At 46.9% G+C, this 25,115-nt stretch overlaps 1 protein-coding gene across 3 annotated transcripts in view; it reads left to right on the top strand.

The window, feature by feature from the left end:
- DNMT3A (DNA methyltransferase 3 alpha) overlaps positions 1 to 25,115 on the top strand; it is a 120,251-nt gene that overhangs the window by 4,997 nt on the left and 90,139 nt on the right. For 2 of the 3 annotated variants that reach the window (XM_048516183.1, XM_048516191.1), the window contains 2 exons: positions 13,150 to 13,394; positions 24,093 to 24,200. In XM_048516183.1, the coding sequence (XP_048372140.1) occupies positions 13,326 to 13,394; positions 24,093 to 24,200 (177 nt within the window). In that variant the 5' untranslated portion in view covers positions 13,150 to 13,325. Of the gene's footprint in view, positions 1 to 13,149; positions 13,395 to 24,092; positions 24,201 to 25,115 lie in introns of those variants that run through there. The other variant, XM_048516199.1, reaches the window with a different exon arrangement.

Genomic DNA, 25,115 nt, shown 5'->3' with positions numbered 1-25,115 from the left:
TTTGCTGGGCTTTCCTTTGGGGAAGCTGTTGTGGGAAGAATCCCCCCCCCCCCTTGAGAAGGAAGGCATTATTATGTGGTGGTGATAAGAAACATGTAATGGAGGCAAACAGGGACTTGTATGTCCCAAAGCACTTTTTGACATAGGCCCACTCTGCACGGGCCATTAACACAGATTTAGGATGGGAAAAAATCCATTTTGGGGGGCACTTCTCACAGATCCCAACCCTAAAGCGAGTCTTCCCTGTGTTATTTTCCCCAAACTGGGTTTTTTGAGAATCGCAGTATTCGCGAGTCTTTTGAAAAATCCTGGATTACAGCTGCTTGCAAGCGAACAGCCGGGCAGGAGGCGCTTTATTCGGCTGCGCTTTCCTTTTTTAAATTTCACAGCTTACATCTGCGTAGCCATGCAGGTGCAGATGGTCGTATCGTGGTATCAGGAGATGTCAGCATGGCTGTGGGGGTTCATTTGTGCATGCCTGCGTAGCTACGCATTGGTGGGAGCTAAATTTAAAAAATAGACGCGCCTCCATGCGAAGGCAGCAACCCACATTGTCTTCTTGGCTCCAATTGCTTCCTGCACGGATGCATGCAAACGCAGGAACAGGAAAGCGGGTTACTTTATCCCAAGTGCAACCCACTATACATTTGCTGTGTGGAAAGGGCCATAGCGTTTCGGAAAGTTTCCAGTAAGTCCTTCTGGATCTCCCACCGCACCCCCCAGGCAGGGCCAGAGCGAGCAGGAATTGCGCCCAGGGCACATGTGTGCTCCTGCCACACCCTGGAATGCCCCCACACCAGTGCATTGCGCACCCCCCGTCCCCTTGGCGCTACGCCACTGCCCCCAAGAACTGGTTGGTTTTGTCATCTAGGTTCTGAAGCTTTTAGAAGCAACAACTCAGAGTGGTAGCTTAGGAGCAAGCAGTTCACTAATTTGCTGTTCTTTTCATGTAGCCAGCCTGCTGGCGCGGTCTCGGTCACCGTGTCTCTTTGCCATGCCCAAGGGAACTAAAGTGCCTGCCTTTTGGAGACTGGGCTTTCCCAGGTATCCAGAGTCCTTGTTCTGCAATGGAGATAAGGCACACCCAGTGTCACGGAGAGCAAAATTTCCAAGCATTGCTCCTCTGCCCATCATAAAGGGATCGCACGCCTGTTTGGTTACAGGGCTCGGTATTTGACCACAGACGTTATAATTAGCCAAATATGTCTCGCTAAAAGGAGCCAGTATTTTTATTGCCCATGGCTATGACAGTTGTATATCATGAGTGATGGCAACATATTCTGTCTTCTGAAGGAGCCTAACCCGGGGGAATCCTAGCAGCAGATGCACTAAACCTGTCTCTCTTTAGTCTTGTGGTGAGTGACTCTTATGTTCTTCCTGGGTGGGTTGTTGGCGAGCCCTTAGGAAGCCCCCTCCCTGGCAGAAATAGATCAGGATTTGATGGGTAGTTAGGATCTTTGCCGACTGAGCTGAGTCAAAGGCTCCTGCCAGAGTGGGCGGGTGTGACTCAGGGGAGATAGGTGCTTCCTGGCGTGAGTCAGCACATCCCCACCGTGGTCTGACCCTGAGTGAGGGGTGCTTTGAGTGGAGCCTCAGTGGGAGGTGGTTTCTCTTGAATCACAGGCGGAAGATGGCAGAGGCAGGGGTTAGTGGGTTTGAGCACTTGCCTGCTTTTTGAGAACGTAAAGGAAAAGTACCTGCTGTGTGTGTGTGTTTTAGGTGTTGCCTGCTTCCTACCCGGCAGATCTGCAAACATTTGTACAGCACCTGGTACGCTAAATAAATATTTAGCAGAAGGTGTAATTGTGTTTTACGCAGCTGAGTTGGATGGTGGTAGATTTTTGGTTCTGATCCGCTGCCCCAGGCAAGCTGAGTTCTGGATATGACACATGACTATTCTTTTGCTTAAGAACATAAGGACATAAGAAAGAGCCTGCTGGATCAGACCAGAGTCCATCTAGTCCAGCACTCTGCTACTCACAGTGGCCCACCAGGTGCCTTTGGGAGCTCACGTGCAGACTGTGAAGGCAATGGCCTTCTGCTGCTGCTGCTGCTTCCAAGCACCTGGTCTGCTAAGGCTTTTGCAATCTCAGATCAAGGAGGAACAAGATTGGTAGCCATACATTGACTTCTCCTCCATAAATCTGTCCAAACCCCTTTTAAAGCTATCCAGGTTAGTGGCCATCACCCCCTCCTGTGGCAGCATATTCCAAACACCAATCACATGTTGCGTGAAAAAAAAGTTTCCTTTCATTAGTCCTAATTCTTCCCTCCAGCATTTTCAATGTATCCCTCCTGGTTTTAGTATTGTAAGAAAGAGAGAAAAAATTATCTCTGCTAACATTTTCTACCCCATGCATAATTTTATAGACTTCAATCATATCCCCCCTCGGACGTCTCCTCTCCAAGCTAAAGAGTCCCAAACGCTGCAGCCTCTCCTCATAAGGAAAGTGCTCCAATCCCTCAATCATCCTCTTTGCCCTTCTCTGGAGAATAGTAGAGCTTCCACTGATGGCTGTCCCAAGGGCTTCTGTTACAAAGAACAGCACTCCCCACATCTTTGGAAGACAGAAATACCGTGGAGGGAATAGTGGGGATGAAACAGATTTGGCAAAGCTTTCAAGCTGTTTTGTTTGTCTGTGCTTTTGGAGGGTGAAAATGTGGGACCAAGGCACAATTTGCTGTGATCTCTCTGTGGTCAGTGTGACTGAGTCTTTGCTGGTTGTAGAAGTGTATGAAAGGAAGGGCCCTTTCCCGGCACAGCTCCCAGCATTAAGAAGACGGCAGGTATCTCTTGACTGCATAAGAAGCTTCCAGAATTCTTCTGATTTTGGTTCATGGCTAGTAAACTGGAAATACAAGCAGACACCCCTTTCTCCTGGGCCGTGGACCACAGTCTCCCTTGTGGATTGTGCCACTTGTGCTGATCTTTGGCTCTTCTCCCACCCCTCAGCTTGCTGTTTGGACTGGAGGGAATCACTACCAGAGTCCTTAGTCTATTCATTGCAAAGTCAAGAGACCTGATGATAATCTGAGACCTGGTGAATGCCACTTCTGGGCATGCCACATGATTTAACACACAAAACACAAAGCGGTCAACAAATTCTTCCACCCATGTAACAAATGCCCTTCTTACTTTGGTGCAGCACGTATTAATTTCTGCTATGGCACATGCTTTGCATCCTGTGACAGCTAGTCCCAGAGGTTTGCTTTTCAGCCATAGGAAAGTATACTTTCATTTCATCAGCGGCCTGCAGCACTTCTTGCTTGTTGCTCCTTGCATTTCTGTTCAAGTGAAGCTGATGTTTTCTATGGTACACTCACCTGACCCTTGGTTGTTCTCACAATCGATTTACACCTGAATTTGCAAATGCGTGGCAGTAAATGCAGAGTAGTGAAAATGAAGTATTTCCCCATCATCATCTATCAGTTCAACTGCAAGTTGCGGCGTTGCTCTGGGACTTAGCTCTCCTTGAAAGAGAATTTAGGTAAGTTCACGGCAGAGGGATATATTGATGCCTATTTGCCTTGGTGATGATTAGGTGGAACCTCCATGATCAGAAGCAGCGCATCTCAGTATTAGGGGTTGGGGGTGGCAAGAGGGGGAACACGGTCTCTGTCACTGCCCTCCTTGTGAGCCTCTCAAAGGACTTTGGCAGGCTGGGTCAAAAACAGAACGCTGACCTTCAGTCTGATCCACCACGACAATCCTCATGTTCCCTATAATAACTGTGGTTACTCATGCAAGACGGCTGCAATTATGATGTGGTAACTGGGTGGTTGGAAATGTCCATTATACGTCCACTGCCGCAGGGAGTATGCTGTTGCCGAGTGAAACCCAATCCATTCTTGGCCTGCATTCACAGGATCTCTTGCTTCCCCCCTCCCTTCCCTGCTTTCTGACTGATCTGTTTAATATTGTACTAAACAGAAGGAATAGGTGGCTAGACCATAGGACTTCTGTATGCCGATAAAAATTATTCCCCCATGTAGCTGAGGCCACCTGTTTTGAACCCTGCAGGCTGTGTGTCTTTGCAGGGTTTGTCTTGCTGAACAAGCACATCTGAGATCCTACAAACCCCTGGGTCATCAACACCAGGAAAGTTAAGGGGCTTGTGTTGGAGGAGCAGAACTGCTGTGCAACAGGTTTCCCCTTTGGTTTACTGTTGGTGGTTGTGGAACTTTGTTTTGCACTGGAACATAAGCCAAGAGTTCCCTGCCCATGGGGCTTAAATTGTAAATTGAGGGCCAAACGTGCACTTATGTGCAGCTTTCCCACTGGGCAAATAACTCCCTACTGGGGCCATTTAATTTTGATGAAAAAGGCACTGGAAAGGATGAAGCCCCTTCTCTCTTACACACCCCAGACCCAACCTAAATCACATCCCTGCAGCCCTTGGAAAATAAGTTTCCCACAACTGCCATCTGACTGAGAGGAATGAGAGTTGGGTCAAGGGGATTCTGAGCCAACTCCTCTAGTTTGACCTTTTAGACACTAAGGGCGAATGTGGGCGGAGCATCTGCTTGATAGGCAGATGGTCCTCCACTCACTCTCTAGGACCTCTTGTTAAAACGACCTCTACTTGAGATGCATGGAGAGGAGCCACTGCCAGCTGATTGGGCAATATTGAACTTGATGGACTGATTAAGTGCAAGGCAGCTCCGTATATTTATTCACGTAGGGACACACATTTGCTGATGGAGCAAAGCACTTCATGCGTCGGATGAAGTGGTCTGTGGTCTGCACAAGTTTGAAGATGCTGCAGGCCTGTTCATTTTTGGGGCTGTGGCAGATGAACTCAGGGACACCTCAGGAGATTCATTTCACGTGAGTGTGTGTGGGAGTCAGGATTTCTCCCTTTTCTGTTTTCTTTTTGTAGCCCTCTCTGCTTGTATTGGCTGAACCAGATGCTTTCGTATGATGCTCTCAAACTTGTACCTGCACCTGTGATGGCCAGAGCAGATATCAGCACACAGAGCATTAGAGTCTCCAGATGTAGCAGGCAAGTTATTCAAAATAAATTGGAGGTGAGAGCAGGGAAAGGGAAAAGTTGTCCTTTTCTGTCCTAGAAACATTTCAGTGTTCTTGTGCAAGGGGGAAGGTTTTTTCAAGCCTAGAGAATGGCTAGCAGGAAAATTTGCTAGGGGTGCTCAGGAATACATATTACGTTTTTCTGATCAGAAGAGGAGATGACTGTTTTTATGTCCTTTTTTGTTGCACATGTGTGACTTGTCTGTTTGTGGAGATGGACATGGATAGCTGCAAAAGAGACTGTTTTGGCCCCAAGTCACTTTGAGGAGTTGACAGCCCATATCACTTTCTGCATCTGTGTATCCAGGATCAAAATCAAAGCTGTCTTGAAGCATTTTGCCATCCCAAGTGACTGTGCTGTGTGACGGGAAGCCTGCTTCTTGGGGACCTCGTATAGAGCCACAGAGAGTGATGGTTGTCTCACTGGAACCCTCCTTCTTTAGAGGTTTTTAAGTAGAAACTAGATGAACATCTGACAGTAGTGCTGGTTCTGGGCTCACTATGAATTTAGGCAGATCATGAGACAGAGGGCAGGGAGAAACGAGCTGATACTTGGTTTTTGTGGACTAGGGCTAGGCCCTAGTCACTAGGGTAATGCTGATAGTCAGTTTGAGGTCTGGAAGGAATTTCCCTCCAGGTTACATAGGTCCAGGAATCCTGGAGGTTTTTTGCTTTCCCCTGAGCATAGAGCAGGGGTCACTGAGGGAGCGAACGGGGGGGAGGTAGCTGTGAATTTCCAGCATTGTGCAGGGGATTAGACTAGATGACCTTTAGGATCCCTTTCACCTCTGTGTTTTTGATCAACTGCTGCCACAAGTGAGTTTAGGAATTGATTGTGGGGAAAGGGAGGCAGAACAGGTTTGCAAAATTTGCAAGCATTATATAAGAGAATTTTTTGCCTTCCACATGAATACTACAAGAATTTGGGTGTCCCAAAGAAAGTGATTGGCAGTGGAGTTAGGATAATATTCCTTCACATATTTAGCTTAAGGAATTCCCAGCCACAGGACATGGCAACCGCCTCTAGTTAAGATGGTTTAAAATGGGGACTAGGCATGTTTCTGGGGAAGGAGACGCCTATCAGTGGCTATTAGCCATGGGAGGTGGCCATTAATGGATCCTCCAGTGCCAGGGGCAGTGAACTGTTGCATGGCCGCTGCTGTGGGAAAGCAGGCTGGTGCTGAACAAGCTTTTGGAGAATTGTTATGTTGCTATTTTGTGCATTCATTTTGGTGCTTGACTGTGGCACTTTAAATGTCCATTTGGCTTCCGATTCTCACAATCACAACTCTGGTGTGGCTAATGGCTTCTTAACCAATGTCCTGGATCCAGTTAGAGACTTTTTCCTCTGATATTCTTTGGCAGTTTTTTCTCTTCCCTGAGTATGTGTGAGAATCGATGTGCAGCATGGTATTCCCTGTGATCCCGGAAAATGAAGCTTCATTACTCACTGCTGGTTGTCTCCCCGCCCTTGCCCTGTTCTGGTGTGAAAAGTCACACCAAAAGCGCTCTCGCTTTCCCCAAGGAAAGTGGAATGCGCAGGGCAAGAGGAAGCATGTCGGGGCAATTTCTTCCTCTTGCCCCACGCGTGCAAAGAGGAAGCTCATTAGGACAAGGTTTCTTGCTCTGACCTGCTTCCGGTCCTACCGTGTGCCCCAGCACTGGTAGGAAGTTGGCCGGTGGGTGTACCTTATTTACATAGCTATTTCAAAATATTATTTGTATTCATATTATTTACATCCTACCGTTCCCCCTGGTTCAATTCAGCTTACAATATGTAATTCAAGCATCAAACAACAATAAAACTCCAAACTCCACCCGCTCATAGTAAAAGCTAATAAAGCCTAATAAAACAGTATAATAAGCCTGCAGCCTACGCTCCATTAAATACAGTGGCTCCTGTACGTTTCTAAAGATAGCTCTCCTCTCCTCAGGGAGTCTGTTCTATAAACTGGGAGCGGTTGCAGAGAGAAGATTGGCACCTTGTTGATGCCCAGTGGGCCACCTTTAAAGAGCACAAACAGAAAGTGGCAAGCAGAAGACTGTTGCTGACTAATGGGGACATATGAGGAGAGATGATCCTTTGGATTTGTAAAGCTTAGGCCGTGAAGGGCATGAATTGAACACGGTGCCACGGAATTTGGGGATGAACACGGAATTTGGGGATGAACTGCTAACCAGTGAAGCTCGTTTAAAACAGGCAAGATGTGTTCCTGATGGCCAGCCCCGACAGTGTTCAGGCTGCCAACTTCTGAATCAGGGACTATTTCCATATTGTCTTCTGTAATTATGTAATTGTGAACCTGAAGCCACAACCAACTCATGGTAGTCCCAGGGCTATGGGGTTTTCAAGACATGTGAAAAGCTGAGGCGGTTTGCCATTACCTTCCTCTGCACAGGAACTCAATCTTCCTTGATTACCTCCCATCCAAAATACTAATCCTTGCTGATAAGGATGTGGGTATAATTTTTTTATGGGGGGGGGGTTCAGGGTGGGGCCACACCCCCACCCGCCCCTGGGGGTGTGACCACACCTCCCAAGCCCCACCCCCGGCCTCAGTGCTTATAAAAGTGCCTAAAAACTGCACGCCCTGCAGGCCAAAAAAAGACTTCAAAATACAAAAAAACTACAAACGAGGGGCAGAGCTTCAGACATGTAATGTGGGGGTTTGAACCCGAGAACCCCCTCTTACCTACATTCTTGCTTGCAGATCCTACGTAGCTTCCAAGCTGTGGCAAGATCAGGCTGTGCTTAAAAGTTGATTCCAAGGGCAGCCCAACAGAGGCGTATGGGGGAGGGAATGGCACCCAGAGAAGCCTTCACTAAGCACGCCACACACCCCATGCCTGTGGTGGGGGTGGGCAGCGGTGACTACGTGGGCGTGGCTGAGGGAGCCTGAAGAAGACAAGGCAGCAGGACTTCCTGCTGCTTCGTCATCTTTGTGAGGGCATCTGGTCACGTGGGGGGCTGATTTTGTACCTCCCCATATGACCAGATTAGTTGCGCCCGGGGACAGTGGTTACCCCTTGCCCCCGGGCAGACACGCCATTCCAGCCCAATGATGGCCTTTTCTACCACCAAATGCTAGTTTTTTAAAAAATCCATATTTTTCCTCTGTTTCATTCCAGAAACATTTCCCCTTCATTCTGCCTCTTTTGTTTTCCTGAGAACTTTCACCATAATTTTTTGAGTCTGTTTTCAAACTAACTTCCCTTGAGCTGCAAACATGTTGAAATGGTCGTTATTTCTCTGTCCCACCAAACACCTGGCCTGGTGTAGCCAGTCAACCTCTCCTTCAGCCATTTTTGCCTCTCCTTCATCTTCCATGTTTGAAAGGAATTTTTATATATTTTTTTCTTTATCGTATTAGCAATGTTAACATAAGGACACAGACACTAGCCGAGTCGATTGTATGTGCTTTGTCAATTTCATCTGGGATGAGGGTGTTCCCTTAAGGCAAAAATATAATGTGTGTCCTGTGTCAGCTGTAAGGATCTGATGAAAGTGACTAAGAAAGTTGCTTTTGCAGGAGAAAGTTGACAAGAGATTGCTGCTACAGTAAAGCACCATCTTTACTATGGTAGTCCTTGTCAGTTTCCTGCAAAAACAACTTCCATTGTTAATTTCACTTGCCTCTAATTGCAAACAGATTGTATCTTAACTTTAAGTTATATACTCATTTGGGATGAAATTGGCAAAGCTGATACAGTTGGCCAGGCTTGTATTTGTGCCCGTATGTTACATCACTAATGTGACAGAGAAAAGAAATGGAAAAATTCCTTTTGAAAAAGGAGAATGGAGGAGAAAATGGCTGAAAGGGAGGGTTGTTCTTCTGCATCGTGGATGACATCTCAGCACCAATTAGAAGTAATACATTTTCAGTAGTAGTGTGTGAAAATGAAGAGACAAAGGTGGAAATGGTGGAGAGTGGGTTATGGAGGTTGTTCAGAATGATCTCACAGAACATATTGCCAAGTTTGATCCCTGGGAAAATCTGTGGTAAGCTGTGCAGGCAGAAAAAGCCTTCAAGTGCATTGCAGTAGTCCCAGCTTCAAGGTTACAAATGTGTGAACCAGCATGGACCAGTCAGCTGAATCAAAAAAGGAGAGAGCAGGCAAACCACATTCAACTGGTTGTGTGCCTGGCTATTGAATAGAGTCTGATAGGAGCACAGCTGCTCATCTGCATGCCTACCTTGATCTGGGGATTGTCTGGATTACCAGGGCTGCCCTACCCGAGTCCCTGAAGAACCCCTGCCGGTCTGAATAGATAATACTAACTGTGACAGACGAAGGGTCTGGTTCAATATAAAGCATCTTCATGTGTTTGTGTGCCCAAATACCAGTTGGAGGGTAGGGTCTGGTGCCTTGAAGGCATCTGCCAAACTTCTCTTTGACATGCGGTATAGACGCAGGAACCTCCTCCCACTCCTGCCCGTGCACCCATGCGTAACTGTTGAAGCCGTGTGCCAGGAGGTCTTCATGCTCTTCCCCTGCGCAGTTCAATCTGACCTAATGAAAAAGGAGCAGGGAGTGGAAGACTGGGAGCCCTGGGTAGTCGCCTCAGCTGGTCTAAGAGGTGCTTTTGAGTTGCAGGCTCAGTTTGTCTTCATGGTGGAGGACTTCCTCTTCCAGATGGGGGTGATTGGCAGGCCCAAGGCGACTCTGCCTTCTGTGTGGGAGGGATTCGTGTGCTAAAATGCTGCCTTTTCTCTCCATTCCCCCCCTCCCTTGTTAATTCAGATAGAACTACTGGAGCAATGAACCCTATCTGGTGCTTAGCTTTAAAGTGAAATGCGGCTGTGTGAGCAGTAGTGGGTGGGGAGAAACCCAGACCAAGCAGGTGTGGTGGTGGTCTGGCTGCTGTTTCGGTGCTGTTTTGGGTAGTCAGACACTGGGAACGGAGAAGGGTGCATTTCTGAGAATGGGTGGGTTTGGAACCTTGAGGACTGGGGGACCCCAGTTCATTTTAGCTGAGCAGTTTATATGCTGTCTGGAGGGCTGGTGTAGGCAAGGGGTCTGTGTTTGTTGGGGGGGGGGGTTGCATGGATCCTTTCTGGGAGATGTTTGCTGGGGAGGGGGCTTCCGCTGGAAACTGTCTCTTCTTCGCTCCTCTGGGGCGATCCTGGCCAAGTTCTTTTTAGCATCTTTTTTTCTGGAATTGAATCAGAGCAAGAGAGAGAAGCTGTGCTCAATTTCCCTGCGGTGGGAACAATGGTTGTGGGAACTTTGGGGAGTGGGAGAGGAGGAGATGGGGCAATGGGCCAGCATATAAATGCCTTTTTTGGAAATCGGGGAAAGAGGTTTTCTAGCAGTGGATTCAGCAGCAGCTCTTTTCTTCCTTTTGTTTGAGAATGTTCATTCCCTCTCCTTTGTGGCTGGACTCACTTTCCATAGATGGAATGCTTATTTATTTATGAAAATATTTATATGCCACCTTTCCTTGTGGCTCAAGGCTTGCAGGGAGCTCTGAATATCCTAAGCAGGTCCTTAGTGTCAGGAACTCCCAAGTCATTAGTGCAGGGGTGGACAACCTATGGTGCTCCAGATGTTCATGGACTATAATTACCATCAACCCCTGCCAGCATGGCCAATTGGTTTTGGCACAACGCTTGTGTCCGGGAGTGTGAGTGGGAACATATTGGGGATGGAGGGGCAGGGTTGAGATTTTCATTTTATTTCTCTGTGTGTGTTGGGGAAGGGGTGAAACCCTTTTCCTTGAGGGCAGAAGGACCTGTCCTGGAAAAGGTTATTTCTAGTTCAGGTAGCTGTTTCATTTGCTAACTTGGAGGAAGATGGGGGTTGAAAGAGTCCACCTGTCAGAGCCACCAGCTTGTCTTGGAACAGGGGTCTGCAACCTGCCAATTGGCCATGCTGGCAGGGGCTGATGGGAATTGTAGTCCATGAACATCTGGAGAGCCATAGGTTGCAGACCCCTGTCTTGGAAGAATGTTGAAGGCCAGGGCGAGATACCTTTGTTTTTGTTTTTTTACTGTGGAGTGAAAAATGTAACATGCTCTAGGGAGAGGCTGTTGGCATCACAGGCCTTTTAGACACACATGTCAGTGGTACCCCGGGGGTTAGTGTGAAAGAGGTGTTAGGGTAAAGCAGAGCAGTCCTTTGCAAAGGCTAAGTCCACCTGCAATGTTTTGAGGTCTTCTGTGGGTTGAATGTCAAGCAGCGCTGAATTACATGTGGTAGCATTCCATGGTCTGCTGTTGCTGTGGCTTAGAATTTGGCTGGTCCCGGCAAGGTTGACCGGTGACTTCAATAAGTGGAGTGTTTGAATAGCGCTTGGTGTTTGTTTCCTCTCCCGCCTTCTCCTTTGTGGCTTGGCTTGCTTTCCAAGTTGCTCAGAGCTCTTTGATTTGCAGGTGTCAACCAGCGTGTGGCGAACTGGGTCTCATTTTGTGGTACTCAATTTTCGAGCCGTGAGCCGTGTAGGTCCTCACTTGTGCCAGGGGTTTGGAACAGAGGAGTCTGCTCTCATTCTGCCTCCCGCCTTCTCCCTCCTTCAGGGCTGTGATCCTAATGTGTGTGTGAAATCTCTGGATGATTGATTGCTGCGTGTTGGCATAATTTCCTTGCACAGCATTACAGAAAGGAGGGGGAATCGGGTGACAGACTGAAGGAACCAAGTCTGGATTGTCAGATGGGAGGAAGGATGCCGTAGTAACAGTTGTGTAGGTGGATAGGGGGAAACAAACACATTCTTTGAAGGTGCCATCGCAAGTCACCTCTTAGAGCAATGTTCTTCAGGCCATGAGTTGGAGCCCTCAGGGGAATTGCTGGAGCCCCTTTTGGCTGGTCTTGTTAGTGTGTAAGTGTGCTGGCACCTCCAAAAGTGATTCATTTGCTTCCCTTTTGGCACTAACGTGCATATATAGAGAGCCTCTCTTTGCGGGTATGCAGAAGAGTTACAGGACAGTGAGAAGTGGAAGGGCTTGTCTGCTGCAGTGACATTCTGCCAAGTGCTTGGCTTGGGTGTCCTGTCCTAGTGACATCATTGCTTTAGGTCCCCTTTTTCCTGTCAGGTGACTATGAGCCACTTGCTGCTCAATGGGTCCCAAGCTGCTGCTGAGGAGAGGGTTAAAGGTAAGAGTGAAGACCGCTGACCTAAGGTATGGGTGGTACAGGCAGCAGGAGTCTGCAGGGAGGCGGCCAGCTTGCCTAGCTGTGGTTTAACTACAAGTTTACAGTTTCCCTGGAGACGTCCCCGGGTGTAAGGCCATGCACTGAAGATCTGTTGTTCCCAGATCTACCAAGCCTTATTTGAATGGGACTGTGGTGTGTGGAGAATGTGGGCTTAGACCCTTTTCAGAACATGCCTCTTCAGAATGTCAGAACATGCCTCTTGGCCTCACTCAAGGATGTCCCCGAGGAAAATAGAACTTCCAGTTTGTGCTCCCTGTTTCTCCAGGGCCGAACTTTGCTCTCTGGCTTGGTAGGTTAGAAGCCAAACTGTCCCGAGGCACAGAAGGTGGGCTTAAAATGCCTATTAAAGAGGTGGCGTTGCGCATGCTTTCTAGAATCCTTTTGAGGCAGAGTCTGAAATTCACAGATCGAGCACAGGCTGTGGCTGATAAGGCAGACTTTCTCAAAGGGGTGGGGTTGTTGGTGGCACTGAAGGTGAATGAAACTGATGCCTCTGCTGAAGCACTCTTCCCCCCGAAAACCCACCCTCCCAGATTTTGTTCCTTGAATCCGTGGCTATTGCACTCCTTCTCCCACCCCATTTTCTGGAAGGCTCTGGAAACAGCTCCTGGTGCCACAGGCAGCGGCAGAAAGGGACTGTGGTGAATGTGCTGGCTCTTCCCTGTAGCAACAGGTGCTGGATTTCCGCCTGCTGCCTAGGGCTGCTGCTTTAGAAGAGAGGAAGCCTGCCTCTGGGGCAGAGGAAGGGGAATTCTGTGGGGCTGAATGAGGGAGGGGGAGAGGGGGCATCTCCTGTCGATGGCTTGGGCTGGGCTGGACTGTGGCACCCACGGGGGGCCCAGCTTGGCTGAGTCAACGCTGTAGCTTGTTAATGATTGCCCGCGGCTGGGGAGAGGCCATTGAAGCGGCTCTCCATTGCGAGTCTGGGCCTCACCCTCCATCCTTCCCTCTTCCCGTTACAGGTGGCAGGAAAACCAGAACAGACGCGCCGGCAGAGAGGCACCCACACTGCCACTGTGAGCAGCTCTTCCGTTTCTATCTAAATTTTTTTTAACACTTGGAACTTTTTTTTGTCAATTAAGCCCCACACTCAAAAAAATTCGCAGGCCTCTGTCACCACCCTGCGTCTTCCCCCAACATGCCGTCCAATGGCCCCGTTGACACCAGCGGCCCCACTGCAGACCAAGGGACAGCTGACTCTCACAAGGTAAGGTGGGCTGGGGCTGGCGTCTGGTGTCTGGGCTCCCTCATCGTCCCCTGCCTCACGACTTGGATGTGCAGGCCTCTCCCTCAGGTGGCTGCACTCTGAGGGAAAATGGTCGCTGCTTCATCTGCATAGGTGCAGCCCAAGGCTTGTATCGTGCAGGCTGTGTGGTCCCCTGTGAGACAGGTCTGCTGAATCTCCCAGCACTGTTTCTGTCAAAAGAAGTTTGGGCTGGGGGTGGGGAGGGGGCTTTGAACTTCTGCCGTGATCAGTTCTATTGCTTATTTAAGGAGAGGGTACTTAAACAGCCTACAATTCAGTGGATGGTGATGGAAAAGGTCCCTGAAGAGTACAGGCCTAAGCTGGAGGTAACTGACGGGAGACCTAGTTAAATTGTGTGGCCATATTGGATCCATGTTTTGAGTCTTTAGATCCAGGCCAAGAAAACATTAAATAAAGCCCCTGAGGTCTGATGGCATGTGAAAGAGAATTCAGCCCACCCTGTTCCACACTTTCTGCCAACAGCGCAACTTAGAGCTATTCCAGTACCATTCCCTCACGTGCCAACCAAGCACAGGGCTTTCTGCTGCGTACAGGAATGGTGTGCCTGGAATAAGTTCCTGCAGCCCTCTTTTGAAGGCCTTTTTGTGGGTATGTGAGTGGGATTGAGAGATGAGCATAGCAGAATTCAAGAGGATGTTTAAAACAGAAGTGTGGGCTACTGGCTCAAGTCTGTAGGCCCAGGAGAACCATGCAGTACGAGGCCAAATCACAACCTGTTTGCTTTCCACATTGACCTGTCGGGTGCCTAGGGAAGTTTAAAAACAAAGAAGACTAGTTAGTTATTATTTAAAACGTTTATTAGTCACCTTTCTGCCTATAGGAATTCAAGGTGTCTCACAATATAGCCACCAATAAAACACAATCAAATACATAACACCACTAATAATAATACTTGAAATATTCAATAATTTAAAACTGCCAGTGGGCAGAACTGAAATGCCATCGCAATCAAATGTCATTATGAATGAAACTATCTTCAGCTGCCAAGCACACCTGCCGGGGAGATTATTATGGGGCTGCCGCTGAAAAGCCCCTTTCTCGTTTACTCACCACGTCAGCCTCTTTGGCCCATGGGACAGTCAAGAGGGCCTCTCCCTGTGATCTTAGTACCTGTGTGGAAGCAGACAGCCCTTCAAATGCTCCAGTCCCAAGTCACGTAGGGCTTTAAAAGTCAAAACCAACACCTTGAATTGGGCTTGGGATCAGATAGAAGTCAGTGTAATTGTTGTAATATTGGGGGGTTGCATGATCGCAGTAACTCACACAACAGTGTAGCCACAGCATTCTGCTCTGGCTGCAGCTTCTGATCAAGGGTAGTCCAAGTAGAATGCATGAATAGCCCAAATGAAGGGAGCCTTCCTCTGTTGTTTTGTCTCTACTTCTTGGCATTCAGAATTGTCTTACTGTTGCACATGGAGGTTCCATTCTTGTTATTCTGACTTGAGTGGAGGAATCCAGCATGAATTTTGTCACTTAGTGCTTTTATAGTGGAACTGACATCATTCAGTCACAGTTCTGTCAGGACTTTCTCAGACCCACCTACTTCACAAAGTGCCTGTTGTGAAGGGGGAGGTTATTGTACGCTGCTTTGAGACTCCTTACAATTGAGAAAAGTGGGGTATGAATCCAAACTCGACCTCCTCTTCTTCATTTTATGCCGGAAAACTCGACAGTATTTCTCCTAAACCACTGCAATCCTTTCTCTGACCTTCCCTGCATGTTTTTAGTTTACTGCACAACTTCAGCAGTCATCTTGATGTAGTATTACTGTGAAGTTTGGAATATGGTTTATGACCCCTTCTTTTTTCATTTCTTGTTCTAAAATCCCATCAGTCTTCCATGCAGTTCCTGTACTTGCAAATGTTATGAGCCCCACAAAAATTCAAAACACATACGCAGCTTGGTCATTCTGTCTCGCTTTTCCATTGGAACTGTTGACGGACTTCTCCAGAGGGGCAGGGAGTCTAATTTCTCTTAACTATATTATTGTTAATGCATTTGTTTTCATTTAGCTTACTTATATCCAGCTTCTCTACTTAGAATTACATGGGGTGGCTGTCAAAGAACAGAATGTGTACAGTGTAAACATGAAAAAAACACAGCGCGGGTAAAAAAAAACCCAGTGAATAAAAATTCAAATCAATAAGTGGTGCCCCCAGCACTAAAAGAGGCACTGAGCAATGCAGATCTATTTTATTGGTGTGCTTTATGCTGCCCCTGCAATGACTAAGGTGGCTCCTGACCAACTCAGAAGCGTGGCCAGCAAACAATGTCAACCTGTTATTAAAACATCTAGCCATCAATAAACTTAGAACTAAGAGATGTTTGAAGAGGAGATAAAGTGAAGTGTTACCAAGGAGAGGTGCCTTCCCCATGCAGTTTTGCTCCGCCTTCTCTCCCCATTCAGTGATTCCTGTTTTGCTTTCTCAAAGCATGATATGTGTGGTTTCTAGAACTTTGTCCTTTAAAAAGTAGCAACCCACCCCCCTGCTGAAATGGACGCTTGGCGGTACCTGCAGGCCAGCCTCTATGAGAACACTCCACCTGTGGCTGATTTGGGAGCTAAGCTCTGCTTTGTCACCCCCTTCAGCTCTTTTAAGTTTTTAAAAATAGTTTAGGGCAGGAGTTCCCGGTTTTTTTTTGGCCTGAAGGCTTCTTTGGAATTTTGAAACAGGGTCATGGCTCCAACCACAAAATGTCTGCCATGGGAGGTGGAGTCAACCACGAAATGGCTGTTGTGGGAGGCAGAGCCAACCATAAAATCTCAGAGATTATGCATAACTCTGGCGGTAGGTCTTCAGCTTTTCTGGCAGAAGGTCTGTTTAACATGATTCCTAACATGGTTTAAAGATATTTTCTTGCATGCTGAAAAAATAAGTATATCTATTGTCCTAGCTAAGAAACCCTAATCTGGCAGCATCTTCTTTTTTCTTTCTGTAGGCAACTGATGCACTTACATAAAACAAAAAGGAGGGAAATGCTTCTCTTCCTGTCTATCCCTCTATTGAGGCCTTCTTCCCTGAGCCCAGATACTTTAAACCTGCACTATTAGAAGAAGAAGAGGAGTTTGGATTTATATCCCCCCTTTCTCTTCTGTAGGAGACTCAAAGGGGCTTACAAACTCCTTGCCCTTCCCCTCTCACAACAAACACCCTGTGAGGTAGGTGGAGCTGAGAGAGCTCAGAAGAACTGTGACTAGCCCAAGGTCACCCAGCTGGCGTGTGTTGGAGTGCACAAGCTAATCTGAATTCCCCAGATAAGCCTCCACAGCTCAAGCGGCAGAGCGGGGAATCAAACCCGGTTCCTCCAGATTAGAATGCACCTGCTCTTAACCACTACGCCACTTGTAACAATGACAGTTGGTGCTAACAGGCTATTGAGAGCCAAGTTTTGATGTTAACATAAATTATTTTTGGAAAACAACCCCAATTTGATACAGCAGTGTTATTATCAACTTCCATTTTAATTTTAAGAACCCATTAAAATGAGAATAGTTTGATTACACTTAAGTGTATTAAGCCTGTTAGCCATGCAGCGCAGTAGCAGTTAATCAAAATCAAGTTCTACCGTGATTTTAGAGTATAACTCTGATATTTGTGCATGTCAAACACTTTACGTAAAGCCACTGTTTGCATTACTCCATAAATATGCCTCACTTGGGCCTGTCCACTTTCTGAAAACACTTGGTGGGCACTAAGAAATGTTCCAGTGGGTATCATGGTGCCCATGGACACAATGTTGGGGATCTCAATTTAGAGGGAGAGGGAAGGGTCATTTCTCAGCTGCCAGGGGTAACATGATTTTTGTTGTGTAGATGTTTTTGTGCTGATGTGACAACAACAATGTGGGGATGGGGTGTGCATATGCCATCCCTGAATACCTTGCCCACACTCTTTCCTGCTTTCACAGTGGGAATGGCTTCATGGAGTACACACCTATCTACTTTTTAAATGCTTTTCGAGTCCTTTGCTGGGCAGGTGTGTCTTGGTATGTGTGGATTCATCTCTTGTAACTCTGTATCGGGCAGTCAGCTCTAAGTATGGTAAGAAGATGTTGTGTTCTTGTCCTGCTACTCTTGGGTAAGGAATGGAGAGAGCACTGAAACTCTGGCCCCTTCCACACAGGCCAATAAACATGAGTTAAGGATGGTTAAAAAAAAAAGTTTTGGGGAGGAACTTTGCACGGATCCTGCCCCTACAGCAAGTGTGCCCCGTGTTATTTCCCCCAAACCGGGGTGTTTTTTTTGGAGAATTGCACTATCCACGAGTCTTTTGAAAAATCCCAGGTTGCAGCTACTTGAGAGCAAACGGCGAAGGAGGTTCTTTATTCGGCTGCACTTTTGTTTTTTAAAAATTTCCCGACTTACATCTGCATAGTCATGCAGGTGTAAATGGTTGTGGTATTGTGAGACAGCAACCTGCATTGTTTCTGTGGGCCCCAATCGCTGCCTGCACGGATGCATGCAAAAGTGAAAGCAGGAAAGCAGGTTACTTTATCCCGACTGCAACCCGCTGCACATTTGCTGTGCGGAAGGGGCCTCTGTGTCCCTGAGTGCTTGGTATCCTGCTTAGCGCAGCCACATCCCAGCTCCTTAGATTTCACCAGTAGTTCCAGTCTCTTTGTAAGCTACGTCTTGATCCTGGGAGGTGAGACGTACTCTCCCGTGGGAATGTGTGTTCACACAGCATCTTGATCAAACTTGGCCACTCTGTGGGAGAAGCAACTGTCAGACAATTTCTGTCTCAGTTGAGTTGACTCTTGAAAATGACACGGGGAGGGGAGATAGGAGCTCCTCATCTCCCCACACCCCAGTCCCCAGGAGGATCAGACCTCCGTGGCAGTTGCAAGTAAAAAAAGATCTAAAATAGCCCCATGACCCCCACGATGGGCTTGGGGACATGGTATTGTTTAGTGTTTTAGATACCCAATCTCCTGAACAGCTCTGATGTGCTCTTCTGTGAAACTCTTGCAAATTTTATGCTGGAAATTAGTAATTTTAACTGTATTTCTTAACCTTGTTTTGCTTTAAAATTTTGTCCTGTTTTGTATGCCAATAAAGGCGTGTGTGTGTGTGTGTATTGTTTGACTTTCAGATCTGTTCCTGCACTTGATTGCTTGCGCATATGCAGACCAGGTTCTTGGGGGAGGGATTATCATAGTAGAATCCCTGTCCCTTTCCAAGGGATTCACCCTGTCACATAGATCTTTTGCCATTTATGTAACATTTGCAGGGCACCAGGTGCTGCACAGAATGTTCCTGCCCTGAGGGCTATAGAAGTACACAATAGATGCAAAAGGCTAGGTGGGGCCAGCGGTTGGGGACTGAAAGGTGAACAGTGGAGATGAGTTGACAATAGTTGTGGGGCTGGCAGTGGAGAAGCAGGTAAGATTGGCTATTGCAAGCCAGCAATCCTGTCTTGTCCTGCAGCCATTCACAAATAGAGTGATAAATAGAAATTTGGATTCAGTTGTCTTTGACTTTGAGCATTGCTTTGTTTTGTCTCTGTCTGGAAAGTGGAGATATTGCCTACTTTATGTGGTGATTTCGAGGGTAAATGTGAGAAAGATAACAAAGGAGCAAATTGCACATTTCAGATGCTGGAGGAATGGGCGTAACTCAACAATTTGCCCCACCCCAGCTGCCAATTGGCAGGTGACATGGGGATTATGTTACTGGCCTCCCCCCTCACAACTGCGTCCCACCCAAATTTCACATGGAGTTTGGGACCAGAGGCACAGTTGAATGCTGAGCTCACCAACATGGGCTCTCCCGGCTCCATCCACATGAAGTTCAGAACAAGGTGGGCCAGTTCAATACTGGGCTTTGAGCCTGCAGTTTAAAGCTCAATCCAAGCCATACTGAGCAGGCTGATCAAACTGGGCTGATTGGCTCCAGTTTTATACTGTTGGCTCCACCCCCAGACTCCACCTGACCTTGGAGGGCGGAGCCAAATGTATAAAACTGGAACCAGTCATCCCGACTGCTCAGTTCGATCCTGGGCTCAGCTTGACTCGGGTTGAACCCAGCATTGAACAGACCTGCTCCACATGGAGTTCAGGATGAAGTGAGCCTGTTCCAACTGACTCAGTGTTCAACTGTGTCCCTAGTACCAAACTCCACACGGAGTTCGGGCCCCCAGTTGCGAAGGTTGGCAGCTCGGCAGCATGCCTCCCACATGACCGGCAGAAGTGGTGCCCGGGGCCCCAGCCCCCTCATACCCCCTTCATTACGCTACTGACTGGAGGGTGCATGAGTAGAAACTTTTTCTGTTGGCACTGCAAGAGTTTGATTTGATTTTTTTTAAGCATGGAAGGTTATCAGGCCATTTTGTGTAGAGGTTAGAGTGTCGAATTAGGATCTAAGACGCCCAGGATCCAATCACCATTCAGTCAGGGCAGCTTGCTGGGTGACCTTGGGCCAATCATTGTTTCTGCGTAATCTACCTCACAGGGTTGTATTTGTTTCTGTCCTTCATATCTCTTGATCACTGTAACAAAGGCTGTGTGAGAGATTTCTTTTCTAAAATCCCAAGTGGGTAGTCTGCAGCAGCAAGACAAAAAGAAGAGTCTTGTGTCATCTTAGAAACTCACAAAAACTGATTCCAGCACAAGTTGATGAAGTGAGCTGTGACTCACAAAAGCTGAAAGCTGGAATACATTTTGTGAGTCTTTAAGGTGCCACCAGAGTGGAGTCCGGTTTTGTTTTCCTTTGTGCCAGTCTTAGCTGTTCTCATTGCCCTCTGCCCTGGTGTCCCCAAAAAATCCCTTTGTGACTGCTGAACGGCCCACTGTGTTCCTTCTCTGGTGGGAGCTGCACTAAAAAAGAACTTGCTTTGAAGGTAGGCGCAGGTTGGCAGGAGAGCCTGTCTTCCTGAAGAGGCTGCACTTCCATTGCTCCTGTGTTCTGGGAGCAAAGTAGTTTCCCTACAGGGTTGCTTGGCAGCAGAGGGGAGGAGAGAGAGAGAGAGAGAGCGCTCTGGGCTTTAGGGGCCTTGCAGTTCATTAAACCTGAGGCAGCAGTGGAGCAATTTGATTTATAGAGGGATGAGTCAGATCAGAGCCAGCTGGAAGAAGACATAATGGAAGAGAGGTAAAGAGCACTTCCTAGCCTCACTGTCAGGTCACATCCAACCCACCTCTGTGGCTTTACATGTCCTCCCTTGGCGGCCTCTGGTTGTACAACATATATGAGTTGTTGCCAGCACGACTAACTGGAAATAAATTTCTGTCAGTAGAACAGACAAACTGGCCAGGTCAGTGTCCCAGTCATGTTAGAAATGGAAGGATTGAAACTGACTTGACCTTTGTCACTCTGTGAGTCTCTGCCAGGTTGGGATCTTCATCCCAGGACTCCTACAGGGGAATCCAATGCTTTATTGACTGCAGCAAGCTGCTTCTTGGGACGGTGTCACAAAGTGTGGAAATTGATGAGTGCATGGCTGTATATCTGCACAGTGCAGTCTCCCCCCCCCCCCCCCCCCAACTTATGCTGCCTGTGGAGCAAGTATGGCCTGTGAAAAATTCCCTTTCCTGGTGGTGCTTCACCTTGTATCTCTGTGTCAGTAGTTCTCCTAGGTGTGACTTCTGGTTGAAAGAAGATAAACCTAGAACAGGGACTCATGCTGAGGCACAACATCTGATCTTCTCAGAGGAATGGCTATTCTGCTTTGTTTTTGCATTGGGAGTGAGGTGATGATTGAATTTTATTTATTTAAAAATGTACGTTCCACCTCTCCAGAAATTTTTAAAGAAGCTTTACATAGTAATGAATAGAATATTCTAATATATTAACAAAAGTACCAGCTATAAATTGTTCAAAATAATTATAATATCATGCTGAAAACATCAATAATAAATCCGTGCATGAGACATACATCAACAAAAACCCTCCTAAAGAGGATCTGCAGGTAGCAGCCAGAGAGGATATTCTGTGTACCTTTTTGGAAAGGCCACTCCATAAAATGGGAGGGGGGAGTGCAGTTGTGACAGAGGTTGATGTAGCCAAAGTGGACCTGGAAAATTAAAAACAATAGTGATTCAGATCCAGATGGGTTGCTAGAGGAATAGATGATCACTTAACAATATGGGCCTCAGGTTGTAACAATCTTTCGCCCAAACTCAGTGTTATATCTGGCAACAGTTTGGTTTTTCTGGCCAACTCTGATGTTTATACAAACAAACTTGGCCTCAGGGATGTGCAGTTCCCTAGAGTGCTAGGGTCTGAATTGGCTCAGGACTGTGGCATCGGCTTCAGTCTTCCTACCTGCGCCATTTTCTTGAGCTGAAACAGCTACTGCTATTTTGGCTCAGAAAAATGCTGGATGTGGAATGGAGGCCATGATACTTTTTGAGTGAGCATTTTTGTCTGCTGATGGAAACAGAATGCTGCTTTAGAAGGACATTGGTCTGATCCATTAGGGCCGTTGAGTTTTTATGTTTATCTTTATATTTTCTTTCTTTATCTCCTGGGTGGGGAAGAACTATTCCAGGTTTAAGCTCTCCCTGGCAGCGCAGAAACGAGAGAGTGGGAGCTGCAAGGAAGGTAGATGATCTCGGGTAGAAAGAATAGCTTGTGAAAAGTTGCAGAAAAGCAACAGGAGGGACTGGAGGGAGTGTATGTGGACGGAGGTGAGCCATGTAAAGAGAAGGCAAGTTTAGCAGACGTGTTCCAAATCGAATGGGAAAGAGTAATACACTTAGTGTGCAGGGAGAAGCTCCAGTGAGAAGGTTGCAACTGATTAAGCCAGGCATGACCAAAGCACGGATGAAGTTTAAGTAGAGGCACAAAAAAGGACACCCTGAAGATGCTGCAGGAGAAATGATAGGTTGAGATTTGTTGAGTTTGCTGATTTTTTTTTCTCAAGGCTGCCCCTGATCAGCTTTGAAAGTCCTGGGCGTGCTTTGGAATTACAGGTGGAGATCTTTGTCGCTGCACTCTGCGTTGACTTTCTCGGTACTCTTTTCCCTGTGAACTCCAGACCTTTCCCTGGATAGTCATTAACTCGTTTAACTTATGTGTGAGTGTAGGTTGGCTCTCTCTTGTATGTTTGCCAGGGTGGGAGGACTCCATGCATGAAATTCACTGCTTCTTATCTGGCTGTAGAAATTCACCATTGAGGAAATCTGGAGTCTGTTCTGAGGATAAATGCTACTATGGTGTACAAATGTACTTAATGTGTATAGTTAATTTTTGGAATAGTGGGTGGGCTTCTGCAGAACTGGTACTATGTGAGGAATTGTTAGCCTGATAAAGTGGACTGGAAGAGAGATGGATTGGAGGAGCAGTTATAAGCCTTCTTTGCATGCACAGCTTTTCACAGTTGTCAAACCTTGTGTCTTGGAAATGCTGTCTGTCAATCAATCCATGCACTTCCTGTCCCTCTGTCATTTCCCCCTCTTCTTTCTCTCTTTAATTTCCATTTATTCCATTTACTATTGCTAAAATACATATTATTCTTGATGGTGATGGGATCCATGATGCAGAAGAACAGCCTCCTTTTTTATTTTGCGCAGGCACTCTAGTGTTACTGTGCAATCACATTTTCAAGCAACAATTCAAAAATGTCTTGGCCTCCATTTCTACTCAACCAAAAATGGAAGCCAAAACAATTGCTGGTGAAAGTGCCATTACCTGAAGGAACAGAAGCATGTACTACCCCCACCCATACACACAACGAACCACATTTTCCCGCCAAATTTGATCTGCGGAAACACACAATTGTAACTGCAGCACTCCCTGATTACTTGCAGCAGTTATTCTTAGTACTCTTTTCTGTCATACCAGAGTCCCAGCGTTCTATCGCTGATGCAATCACCCCATTTAAAATCACTCTCTGCCCTAATGTTATATTGTTAGTTTTATATGAAATTGACAAAGTTGATCCGATGAGCCTGCTTCTTTGTATCTCTGCTTGAACAGTAACATGGCAAGTTCTTTGTGCAATTGACAAAGCTGATCCAGTTGCCCCTGCTTCTTTGTATCGCTGCCTCAGTATTAAATTGCTAGTTAGATATGCCAGAGAGAATTTTTTTAACAAAACGGAAAAGGAGGGGGAGGAGAAAATGGCTGAAGGGGAACTATACAGGGTGAGGATAAGGGCCAGGTGTTTGGTGGGGTGAAGAAATAGACATGATTGTATGCTCAAGGGAAGCTAGTTTGGAAACAGATAGGAAAAATGTGTTAAAGTGCTCAAGAAAACAACAGAGGAAAAATGACAGGGAAACATTTCGGGAAGCTAATGGAGGGGAAAAAGGGCAAAATTCAAAAACAAAAACTTAGCATTTGGCGGCAAGTTATATGGTAAGTGACTCCTGAGGAAAGGGCCATAGTTTCCAGTATGTAATGGCTCCAGGAAATTTCCATTTTGGGGGAAACTTACATCTCCTGAACAGTACCAAAAGGCTACACACCGTTGATTTCCTGAGGCCATTTCTAGTTTGGAGAACAGTACATAGTGGGGGTGGCCTCTTCCCATGGGCCTGAGATGCTTCAGTTTCAGCATGCTTGCCTGATGGGAGGTAGGGTGAACCCAAGCATGATATACTGCATAGTTTGGTGATTTAAGTTGCTGAGGCTTTCTCTGCTAAATTGCAAGCTGACTTGGGTTTAGGTCTGCCTCTCTTTCTATCTTCATACAGCAGGGTGAAGAGGAATCTGATGAGAATCGTAACAAGGAAGAGAAGCCAGATCCGGGGATCCCCATGAGGAAAGCAGGGCGGCCCGGTAGGAAACGTAAACAACCAGTGGTGAGTAGAAATGCTGTTGGAATTGGAAAAGGGAGGGGGTCATTTTAAGACTTTGTGGCCTGCTTGGATCATCCCCTGGTTCCCCAGGAGAAAAGGAAGAGGTGACATGGATCATCCTTGGCAGTGGATATGGGAGTCCGATATGCCCAGTTGTGAGATTTCACCATAGAGGTCCATTTTCTCTCTTATGCCAGTGGACTCCTAAGGGCACAAGAAGCAATATGTGTGTCCTGTGAGTTATATGTTTTACTTCCATGCAAAAAAACTGGCTAAGCAGATTTTGATGGTGTGAGATTCTCAGCTTCCATTCTTTCTTTCTCTCCCTCTTTCAGTATTTTAAAAGTCAATTGCTGTTTATCATGTATCTGTGTATTAGTCCATTTGTGGCCTAACTTTTTCTTCTGAAGAACAAATACTCAATTCTAGTCCTCATGGCCTGCTAGAAAAAAAAATTAGGAAGTGCAGAAGGTGCTAGGTGAAATATCAGAAGATGAGGAGGACTGAAAGGGGGCAGAGTTAGTGACTTGGAAGAAGGAGGTCACTCTTGCCTCACCCAACTTCCCATTTTATCCCCCCTCCTTCCCTCCTTCTCCCCTTTGACTCCCCCCTCTCATTTTTCTTGGCTCCTCAGTCCTCTTCTGCCAACCCAGGTGTTTCAAAAACATGACTCCAGAAACTGAATTCTCTCTCTTTTTCTCCATTTTTAAAATCTTCACTGAGCAAAGCCTGCTTCCAGTAAATATTCAGACCTGGATCCCTTCCCCCCACCCCAAGGAGGGCCCCGAGGGAATTTGCAATGTTTTCTTACACCATGACATCTGCAGCAATGAATTTGTGTGACTTGGCTTCACTTAAATGATGGGCGAGAGGGAAACCGAAGAGATGGGAAGGGCTCAGTACTTATAGAGTTAAAGG

This window comes from Sphaerodactylus townsendi, linkage group LG01 (assembly GCF_021028975.2).
Source record: "Sphaerodactylus townsendi isolate TG3544 linkage group LG01, MPM_Stown_v2.3, whole genome shotgun sequence".
Taxonomy (NCBI): domain Eukaryota; kingdom Metazoa; phylum Chordata; class Lepidosauria; order Squamata; family Sphaerodactylidae; genus Sphaerodactylus; species Sphaerodactylus townsendi.
Note: the sequence above shows the minus strand (reverse complement) of the source record. Positions and strands in the feature narration are given on the sequence as shown.